The sequence below is a fragment of the Juglans microcarpa x Juglans regia genome, chromosome 6D (genome assembly GCF_004785595.1).
Source record: "Juglans microcarpa x Juglans regia isolate MS1-56 chromosome 6D, Jm3101_v1.0, whole genome shotgun sequence".
In the NCBI taxonomy this organism is placed as follows: Eukaryota; Viridiplantae; Streptophyta; class Magnoliopsida; order Fagales; family Juglandaceae; genus Juglans; species Juglans microcarpa x Juglans regia.
The window spans coordinates 1,697,975-1,709,781 of NC_054604.1; the positions used below are offsets into that span (position 1 = coordinate 1,697,975).

Genomic DNA, 11,807 nt, shown 5'->3' on the forward strand with positions numbered 1-11,807 from the left:
CTCAGGGGAGAGCACAAGACAGTAACTCAAACAGAAGCAGATCAAATCAAAGAACAGGGGCAAGAGCAAGTCAAGGCCTGGTCAGTAGACAACTTGCTGGAATTGTGACAAAGCTGGCCACATTAAGAAGAATTGCAGAAATCCCAAGAAGACCGAGAATGATAATGCTAATGTGGTAATTGAAGAAGTACATGATGCACTATTACTTACAGTTCATAGTCCAATTGATGACTAGATACTTGATTCAGGGACTCTTTCCATATATCTTCCCATCGGGAGATAATGCAGAACTATGTTGCATATGATTTTGGAAAGGTATATCTGGCTGATGGAGAGGCGTTGAATATAGTAGGGATGAGAGACATTGTACTCCCTAACAAGAACAAATGGATCTTGCAGAAGGTCAGACACATTCCTAAGTTGAAGAAGAATCTCATTTCTGTTAGGTAGCTTGATGATTGTGGCCATTCAGTAGTGTTTTCGGATAGCACCTGGAAGGTCACCAAAGGGGCATTAGTACTGGTTCGGGTAAGACAACTGGTACACTTTATATGACTACTGGTTTAAATAACACTATTGCTACTACCGTTGCAGAGAGTACAACAGATTTGTGGCATTGCAGGCTTAGCCATATGAGTCTGAAGGGCATGAAAGAACTTCTATCTAGAGGCAAGCTACCAGAAGAAGGTCAGTTTCTTGAAGAGTGGCAGAACACTAAAGAAAGAGAAATTTGATCTTGTGCACACTGATGTGTGGGGACATTCCCCAGTGGCATCTCTTAGAGGTTCTCGTTACTATGTCACATTTATTGATGACCACAACAAGAAGGTATAGATCTATTTTTTGAAGCATAAATCTGATATATTTAATGTGTTCAAAATTTGGAAGGCCATGGTTGAGACAGAGATAGACTTGAAGCTGAAATACTTGAGGCCTGATAATGGTGGTGAGTATATTGATAATGGGTTTAAGGAGTATTGTGCAACTCAGGGTATCAAAATGGAGAAGACCATTCCTGGGACACCACAATAAAATTGATTTGTTAAACGCATGAACAGAACCATAAATGAGCATGCTAGAAGCATGAGGCTGCATGCTGGGCTACCACCTACTTTCTGGGCAGATGCAGTTAGCACTGCAGTATACTCGATAAACAAAGGGCCATCAGTTTCACTGGATTATGGACTGCCTGAGGAGGCTTGGAGTGGGAAAGATGTCAAATTTTCTCATCTTAAAACTTTTGGCTGTCTTTCTTATGTTCTTATTGATTCTGATGGTCGTAGTAAACTTGAGACTAAGTCAAGGAAATGTTATTTCATTAACTATGGAGACGAGGCATTTGGCTATCGTTTCTAGTATGATCAGGGTCGGAAGATTATAAGTAGGAATGTGATTTTCAATGAGAAGATTGTGTACAAGGACAAGTCTAGTACAGTTACTGAAGTTGCTCCTCAGGAGTCTGAGTTTGTGAGTTTGGATGACCTATCAGAAGCCACAGTGCAATGTAGAGAAATGAGTGACGAGGAGAGTGGGTCCAATACACTCATTCCTATTATTCCATAGCCAAATTCAGAGTCGTCCACTCCTACAGTTGCAGTTTGCAGGTTAGTTAGGACTATTTATCATCCACAACGTTTATCACCTACTTTGAATTATATTCTATTGATAGATGGTGGAAAACTGCATAGTTACTAAAAAACCTTGCAAGATGAAAATTCTAACAAGTGGAAGTTGGCCATAAAGGATGGATGAATTCCTTGCTAGGAAATCATACATTGGAGTTGACAAAACTTCCATTAGGGAAGAAGGCATTACACAACAAGTAGGTATACCGTGTGAAAATTGAGCATGATGGCAGTGAGAGGTACAAGTCCAGACTTGTTGTAAAATGCTTTTAGTAGAAGCAGGGTATTGATTACTCTGAGATCTTTTTGCCTGTGGTAAAGATCACAACCATTAGGTTAGTTTTGCTACAGTTGCTACTGAAGATCTATTCTTGAGCAATTAGATGTGAAAATATCTTTTCTTCATAGAGATCTTGAAGAAGACATCTACATGCACCAACCTGAGGGTTTGTGGGGTTTGTGAGGTTTGTGGTACAGGGAAAGGAAGGTTCAGTTTGCAGATTGAAGAAGAGCTTGTATCCTGAAACAAGCTCCTAGATAATGGTATAAGAAATTTGATAGCTTCATGTGCAGTGCAAGGTACATCAGATGTCAGACAGATCACTGCTGTTATGTAAAACAGTTTGACAATTCTTACATTATTTTGTTGCTATATGTGAATGACATGCTTATTGTAGGGGTTAATATTGATGAGATCAATAATCTGAAGAAGCAGATGTCAGAGCACTTTGTAATGAGGGATTTGGGAGCTACAAACAAATCCTTGGCATGAGAATTGTTAGAGACAGAGCCAGAGGCATGTTGAGACTCTCACAAGCTGAATATGTGAAAAAGGTACTTAGTAGGTTTAATATGGACAAGGCGAAGCCAATTTGCACACCCTTAGGAAGTCATTTCAGACTCAGCAAGGATCAGGCACCAAAGTCAGAAGAGGAACAAGACTATATGAGTAAGGTTCCTTATGCCTCAGCTATTGGTTCACTTATGTATGCTATGGTTTGCACTAGACCAGATATTGCCCATGCAGTGGGAGTTATGAGTAGATATATGAGTAACCCTGTAAAACAACATTGGGAAGCAGTGAAGTGGTTTTGAGGTACCTAAAAGGCTCTTCAAAAACGTGCTTGTGTTTCTCAGCAAAGGGTTTAGAGGTGTAAGGCTATATTGATGCTGATTTAACTTAAGATACTGATGGCAGAAAAAGTACCATAGGATTTGTTTACACTCTGGGTGGTACTACAGTTTCATGGGGTTCCAATCTACAGTAGACAGTTTCTTTGTCTACTACAGAAGCTGAGTATATTGTAGTTTCAGAAGTTGCAAAGGAGATAGTTTGGATACAGAGCTTCTTGGAGGAATTAGTTAAAAAGAATCAGACGGGCACTCTCTACAGTGATAGTCAGAGTGTCATATTCCTTACCAAGAACTCAGCATTTCATTCCAGGACTAAGTATATTCAGATCAGGTATCACTTTATACGATCATTGTTAGATGATGGACAATTGTTACTTGAGAAAATTTGTGGAAGTAAGAACCCTGTTGATATGTTGACAAAGGGTGTTACACTTAAGAAACTGAAGTTATGTGCAATTTCAGTTGATCTTCTAGCATGAAGACAGGGGCAGTGAGTTGCAGAGGTGAATGATATCATGTTTGAGGCAAAGGGCGATACTGTGGGTGTACCAGTCTCCAAGTGGGAGAATTGTTGAGTATTATGGAATCTGGTTCACACTGCTCGAACGGAGCGTTTAGCCGTTCTAGTGAATACAAGTCAGAGAGTTTCGCTCAAAGACAGCTCGATAGACCTCTCGAGCAAAGGCAAGTCATAGAGAGTTTGCTCGATACCACTTGACACACAGCTCGAGTGGAGGGAAGTCAGAGAGTTTCGCTTGAAGAGCTGCTTGACACATGGCTAGAGCGGGCTCGACACGTCGCTGGAGCAAACATCACTATTTCTGAAATCTTTAGGGTTTCTGCCGCATGATGTATTTATATGATTTGTTCTTGACTTGTGACTGTATCAGAGTGAACAGTAGCCGTCCCATATTATTGTATTTTGATTCCTCAAGAAATAAAAATCATCTGTAGCTCTTGCAGACGTAGATAATTTGTCAAATTATGTAAATACTATATCATGTGTGATTGTTTCTTTTTTCATATTTGCGTTTACTTCCTTGTCATCATTTTTCACTACACTTGCTTGTTTAGAAAAAGAAAATGTTGACTTGTCAGGAGTAGAAACTTGGCCCATTTCATGACCTTTGCCGGCGTTCACACTGCTAAGAATAATCTTCCCATGATTCACCCGTGGCGGAAAGATGGACCAGACTTTTCTGAAATAGAAGGTTGGATCGGTACTGAATAATAAGAAAGAAATGCGAGACACGTACGTCAAAAAAAAAAAAAAAAAAAAGGAAAATAATGTGAAACTTGGTTAGTTGCTTTAAAGAAAGTTCAAAAAAGAAAAATCGGAGCACACCAGTGGAACTTTTAACTTTTTTGCAAGAATATTTCAGGCTTCCTGTAGGATTTTAGGCCTGACGTTGCAAGAAGACGTGGTAGTTTTTGTCAAAGCTTCTTTTTAATTATTATTATTTTTTGTTGCAGGCGGCCTGGAAATATTTTTTTATTGAGAAATGCTTAATTCTTTTGATTGAGAAATGATTTGGTACCAAATTCGAGACTCAAAAATATCTCGAATGATTTTTTTATTTTATTTAATGGTTAAGAAAATATTTTTTAATGATATTATGAATTTTTTTTATTTTTTTAAAAATATTTATGATGATTAAAAAATAGATAAAAAAAAAATAAAAAGAAAAAAATAAAATGTGCTTTTAGGGCCACAAATTCGAGACATATTTTCGCTTGGTATAGTACTGCTCTTTTTGATTTGGTGTTTTCCTTTTTGATAGTCATAACATATTAATAGTCATAACCATTAATTTTTAGTATTCTCACCATGCAGTAGGAGACAGATAAAGAGACAGTGAGAGGGAGAAAGAAAGCACAAAGATTTTTCTTTTCCTTACCAATTAATAATTATACATAAGTGGGAGAACTAAAAGAAGAAAGAGGTCTGGAAAGAAACTATGTAAAACTATCCGAGCCTTGTGTTTTTAGCCAAATGCAGCACGTGCTATAAGGCAAGCACCCCAGACAGACAATGGATTAACTTAATGAGAAATGATCTGTATAAGTTCTAAATAGATAAGTTCCATACAAATTTTTGTAAAAATATAGATTCCACTTTAAAAAAGTATAAAAAAAACTATTATTTATTAGTGAGATCCATTATTTTATAAAAGAATTGTATGAAATTTATCTATTTAAAACTTGTACGTAGCATTACTCGTACTTAGTGCTTGATCTGAGAGAGCATACACCTAACATCCTTGCTGTTGGGCCTCTGTTTTGGGTCACCGAGTGTACAAAAGCAAGCAATCTTCAGAACCAAGAGCATTTGATCCTCAAATCCATTTCCCAGAAGCTTTGGATCGATTGCTTGTTTGGGATTCTCGGATGTCATTACATTACTCATCCATTTAACCAAGCTCATCTCATTTGTCTCTTGGAAAAACTGATCGGACGGCAGCTTTCCCATCACCAAAACCCCGAGCATCACCCCAAAGCTGTAGACATCACACTTGTCTGTGAACTTTAGTGTCTGGTGGTACTCCGGCGCTATGTAGCCCACGGTTCCGGCGACGTTGGAAGTCGAGATATGAGTATTAGCATCAGGCATTGCCTTTGCAAGCCCGAAATCTGCAATTCGAGCTTCCATGTCATCATCGAGGAGAATGTTTGCCGGCTTGAGGTCTCTATGAATTATACGCGGGCTATGGTGCAGGTGAAGATACTCGAGCCCTGCTGCAACTCCCAGTGCAATCCTGTGCCGAGCAAGCCAATCCAGTTCTTTATTCCCTTGTGAAACATCATGTAACATGTCCTGTAAACTCCCATTCTTCATGAATTCATACACGAGAAGATGGCAATCAGGCCGACTCAGATGGGCTAGCAGAGGAAGAAGATTCCGGTGCCTAATCTGACCGACGGTATTGATCTCCGATCGAATTTGACGCATTTTCTTGTTCAAAAGCTTGCTATCTTCGTCAGTCAATTCTGCAGTATCCTTTGGAGGTTGAGTTATCTTCTTTATGGCAATCATTTTCCCGTCGCTTCCAGGCAATTCTGCCTTGTAAACCTCTCCACACCCACCTCTTCCTATGATCTCCAACGAAGTTAGCCCGTCTTCTTTCTCCAGGAAAGCCAAGTGCTCGGCTTTCTTTATCAGAGGACTATAGATTGAAGGGCCTGGTTCCTTTCCTCCACTTCTTACCACAGCCAAGATTAGCTTAAACATTAATGAAAAGATGAACCCAGATATGCTTCCTGCCAGTCCTCCAGCCAGGAATCCGAGTATCCATCCAGTTAGCTTCCGGTGATTTTTTTTATGATTGCGAGCTGATGCCGCCGGAGAAGGGGCTGGAGCATCAGAAGGGGCAATTCTACTTGGAGATGGTGCAACTGCAGAATTACTAACGCTTCTTCTGGTTAAATTGTCACTCAAAATGTACCGTCGTTTTGGGACATCGGAGGCGGAGTATTCGAGCCGGTTCATCAATGGGGCTGAACCTTCAAGAAACGGGTTTCCGGAGAAGTTGAAGAATCTCAGATTACGGTAAGAACGAACGGACGCAGGAACTTTTCCGGTGAAGAGATTATCCGCAATAGAGAGATTCTCCAAGTTGGGAAAATACTTCAAGAAACCCAGGTCCCCGGAGAACTTATTGGAGGCAAGATCGAGGACTCGAAGTCGTACAAGCGAGGACAATTCCCTCGTGATTTCCCCGGAAAACCGGTTGTTCCGGAGGTTCAGAATTTCAAGTTTCCGGCAGTCAACTATTTGGGAGGGCAGCCGGTTAACGAGCTGGTTGTTAGGAAGAGAGAGCTCCTTGAGCTCAGAGAGACGAGCGATCAATGGGGAAAGAAACCCATCGAGGCTTCTGGAATCGAAGACGAGTCTCGTGACTCTGAGCTCATGGATGCTGTTGTTCGAGAGCCTCCTCTCGCAGAAAACACCAGGAGTGTTGCATGGCTTGGCAGAGAGGTAATGGTGAGCGTTGAGGCCCAAGTTATTTTGGAGAGTGGAGAGGGCTTTGAGATCGGAGAGGTTGAGAGTCAAGCTGGAGTGAGTGAGGAGGAAGAGGGAGAAGAGAGTAAAAAGAGAGAGGCGAGCTTTGCCGTGGCCATTGCCATTACCGTTGATGGGAAAGGCTGCCATTTCTGGCGAGGTATGGAAGTTTTGTTATCCTTTATAGGCGCCTCGCGCCTGCCTGCCGTGTGGAAAAATTTCGGACTTTGGGAGCTCCCTTTCAAACCAGTGGATTAATTAATTATATTATTATTATTTTTTTTTTGAAAAGGTATATTATTATTTTCTTTATTAAGCAATAACGACTGTGATTTTGTTTTATTCTCTTTTTTCTTGACGAAATAAAGTAGGTTTATTTTATTAACTGATTTAGAAAAATCTCTCCTCTAAGAAAATTTGGGAATCGACTTGAATTCATAATTATATAAAAATGAAGAGCACAATTGGAACGTGCATTATCCCTCTGTAATTCTTATTATCCATACAAGAGACATGTACCTTTAGATAATCTCAAATAATATGTAAATAGTAATAAAAAAAATAATAAATAATTTATAAATAATAATAAATTGTTTTTAAATATTAATAAAATAGTCTAAAATTATTTCACTTACCAAACACAATCTAAGATAATTAGAGCATGAGGCTTTGAACTACTAGATAATTTTTCAAATGCATACGATAAATTTTAATTTTTCTTTCAAGATAATTTATAAGATAAAATATTAATATTAGATACAGTTATAGAGTATGAAAGTCTCACATATTTCTTTTAAGAAACAGTAAAATCCTTTATTAAGAAATGATATTCTTCATATGGATCCAAACTTGTCTATTTTTTTAAGTGAGTGTAAAGACTTGCATACTTTATAATTATATAAATAATTTTCTTTTAAGATTAGATCTCTTGTACATTTTTTTCCTTTTATTATTATAAATAGTTCTTTTACTCATCATCTTTACACTACATACCTGCTAGAGAAAAAAAAAGATAACAAATAAAAATAGATGTGTAGAGTATAAATGATAAATAAAATTTCTCAATTATAAAAGGATGACGTATCCATGAAAATTATTACTCATGAATTAATCATTTGTTTGTTATTGCTAAGTAAACTCGTTCTAATTACATTCAGAATCAATTGATAGTATGTCGCATTTTAATCAATGACCTCAGTTATTACCTTAACGCGTTTTAAGTGGTCCATTAGCATCTTTTAAAAAAATAGAACACATTTTTGACAAAAAAAAAAAAAAAAAAACACAATGATTGGGACTGAAGCCCCCATTCAACACGCCACAGTCAATTGTTGTCGAGTCCGTAAGTGTTGGAAATGTGTGTTGATTGAAAGCTTCCCCGAAGTCTCTGAGTCGAGTCAACGAAAAAGCAGGACAAGTCTTTGAGCCACTTTCGTCCGTTGGATCGTCTTTAGAATTAATGGCTTGAAATTGACAGCGTCTACGCGGATAAGTTCAGGTCCCTGCCATATGTCAGTCTTGCAATAGATGAGAAATTGAGAGGGCGCAATTTTTATAGAAAGAAATTATTCAGCATCTTAATTTTTATTATTATTTTATTATTTTATAATATGATATTAAATGATAGATTTATAAATAAAATATAATAAATAATTTTTAATTATCTAATACTAATTATGGAAGAATAATAAAAGTTTAGATAATGAATAACATTACTCATTTTTATATATCTAATTATTATTGCGTGGTATTAGCTATTTAATTGGATATATTTTTATTATATTTATGTAATATATTTTAAAGAAATGATATTTATAGTCTAAAATATGTAACTCTCGCATAAAAAAAATCGATAAATCTAAGATTTATGTGAAAAAATCAAATTTTAATAATAGACTCTATTTTTTTTCAAAAAGAGTACATGAAGCTTGAACAATCTAGAACTATATTTAATATTATTCTATTATCAAATAGGTGAATTGTATAATAGTTGTATAAAAAGTTGTATTATTCTCTTTATTTATCGGAAATTATGATATTTTTTCCACGTAATTAACATTAGAAATTTTCTTCCATTACTTGGTTGCAAATTTGCAATATTCAGCATGTGAGGAAATTATATATTGGAAAATTCTATATAAGTCATCACACCATGATGAAAACTATCTTTTTCTTGGCTTGAAACCAACATGCAATTTCCTTTATTTTATAGAAATCCCTCTTTACCGTCTACACACCATGAGTTTGTAGAAATGTTAGTCTCATGCACTCGTTGTTGACTTCATAGGCAGTTTTATTGGACTTATTGAGCAGAATCTGAATTAAAGACTAGTACTGGCATGCATTGTAAGTTATAAGCTAGTCATGTAAATTTTTTCCTCATAATTGCGGATCCCTTTGATTTGCATACTAGAGACATTGTGATTGCCTGCGTTTACTCACAATTAGGGGCAAGAAAAAATCAAAAAATCGGTTGAATCGGACCTGACCGAATTAGGAGATTTGGTCCGGTTTGTAATTAGTCAGGTGCGGTATCAATTTTTAAAAATGAAAATCGATTTAAACAGAACCGGACCGATATATATATATTTTTAATTTTTTATATTATATAGGATTTTTATATTATATATATTATATATATTATATGCTACATTTCTAATTAATATAACATGAAATTCTAATCTTATTATTCAAGTTTATTAATCTCACTAATAAATTAGACACTGCTTATATTATACTACTATAATTGAACATTAAAGAAATAGTAATTGTTAATAATAAATATTAAATTCCTACAATTAAATTTAGTATTAAAAAAATTATAATATTAAATATATATAGTGTCACACGTGTAAATGGTAAACCGGAAAATCGGACCGGACTAGACCGAAATTGAAAAAATCGAAAGTTTCGGTTTTACTGATAAATCGGTCCGTATCGGTTCTTAAATTTTTAAAACGATATATACCGGTTTGGTTATAAAATTTCTCTAAAACTAGATTGAACCAGATGAGTTACACCGCTACTCAAACTCCTTGAACAACAATATCTTAATTTCCTAATTAATTCGAGATGCATTATTAGTTATAGATTTGTGGTGATATTCATGAGCATATAGAATGGGAGTGCAACGATATCGTTTTATCTTTTTTTATTAATTATAATAAAAAAAAAGCTTTTGATACATGATCAATATATATATATATATATATATATATATATACACACGCATGCCCACATTTTAATGAATATTATATAATCATGTCATGATTAAATTTTGCTTTGTTAACAACTCTTTTGAATTCAAGTCAAACAACCTCTGCAGTCGATAAGGACGAACCTGGTAATTAGGATTCATATCTCAAGCCACATAATTTGCACAAGAATTCAGGATGGTATTTTGTTATTTAAATTCAAATGTACATATCCCATTTTCAAAGTTTTATCTTTTGTTTTAAATGGCTTGAAGCCTTGAATGCCATATCTCTGTAAACGATGTCTATAAATACAAGAGTTCAATCTTTTTTAGCTCCAATACACCAAATGCCATGAGAAAGCTGATTTTTCAAGAAGCTGGGGCAATAGTTTGTGACAGTTATGGGAAATACTTGGGCCTTCCTGCTATAGTTGGAAAATCAAAATATAATGCTTTTCAAAGTATTAAGGAGAGGATATAGATGAAGATGCAAAATTGGAAGAATAAGTTACTATCAAAGGTTGGGAGGGAAGTGCTAATCAAGGCAGTACTGTAGGCAATTCCGACGTACACAATGAGTGTATTTCAACTGCCAAAGAAGCCGAGCTTGAGGCTATGTTTGCAAGGTTCTGGTGGAGTCATAGCCAGAAAGATAAGGGAATTCACTAGAAGAGGTGGGAGAGCATGGGAAGGGCAAAGGCTAAGGGTGGAATGGGTTTTAGAGATCTAAAAATGTTTAACAGGATCATGTTGGCAAAACAAGGATGGAGAATGCTAAAAGAACCACAGGCAATAGCTGCCACAATTTTTAAGGAAAAGTACTTTAAAAAGTCATAGATCCTAGAGGCCACGTTGGGGAAATGCTCTTCTTTAATATGGAGAAGCATCTGGTTAGCTTTGGATGCGGTGAGGGAGGGTGTCTTGTGGAGAGTAGGGAATGGTAAGTCTATAAATATTTGGGGTCAGAAGTGGTTACCAATACCTACCACTCACTGTGTGCAATCCCACATTCGAATCCTTAATGTTGATACTAAAGTCAGTGAACTCATTGATGTACAAAGAAGGACATGGAGGGAGGAACTAGAGACAAATATTTACTAAGGAGGAGGCTAAGGTGATCTGTTCTCTTCCCATGAGTCGTATAGAGGCAGCAGACAACCTAATTTGGGGCCCATCAAAGAATGATAAGTTTTCTATAAAAAGTGCTTACCATGTGGTGCAACAAAGAAAAAAGACAGGTGAAGGTGGTCCATCTATAAAGGGGGTGGAAGCTGAAGAATGGAAGAAATTGTGGTCTCTCGAAATACCTGCAGTAGCTAAGCATTTTTTTGTAGAAGGCTATTAATAACATCCAGTCTTGAAAAGAAAATCTGTGGAAGAGGAAGATCACTAGAGATCCAAAATGCCCTATATGCCAAATGGAAGCTGAAACTGTTCTACATGCACTTTGGAGTTGCCCAGAAGTATCTTATGTGTGGGGAGAAAAAAGCAGCCCTGTAAACAAATGGCAATCGTATGGCAGGGATTTTGAACAGTTGTGGATAGATATGTGTAAAAAATTATGAAAAGAAGAATTGGAAATAGTTCTGGTTATAATGAAGAATATATGAACAAGAAGAAATAAATATGTCTTTGAAAATAAATTCACTGGCGCTAGTATGGTTGTACAGTTGGCTGTTATGGAGCTTGAAGACTATTATACAACAAGTAGAGAAAGGGTGGTATGGGACTGACCAGATGGGAGTAGATATGAAGTTAATTTTGATGGGGCCCTAGATCTGAAAGAACAAAAAATGGGGATGGGGATTGTAGTAAGAGACAAGAATGGTGATATTTTAGCTGCATTGTGTTC

General features: G+C 36.5%; 1 protein-coding gene across 1 annotated transcript; it reads right to left on the minus strand.

The window, feature by feature from the left end:
- Positions 1-4,970: 4,970 nt before the first annotated feature.
- Positions 4,971-6,949, minus strand: LOC121235046 (leucine-rich repeat receptor-like serine/threonine/tyrosine-protein kinase SOBIR1). The gene has a single exon (XM_041131259.1). It carries the CDS (start codon positions 6,907-6,909, stop codon positions 4,984-4,986), a length of 1,926 nt encoding a protein of 641 aa, XP_040987193.1. The 5' UTR covers positions 6,910-6,949; the 3' UTR covers positions 4,971-4,983.
- Between the last annotated feature and the right edge of the window lie 4,858 nt (positions 6,950-11,807).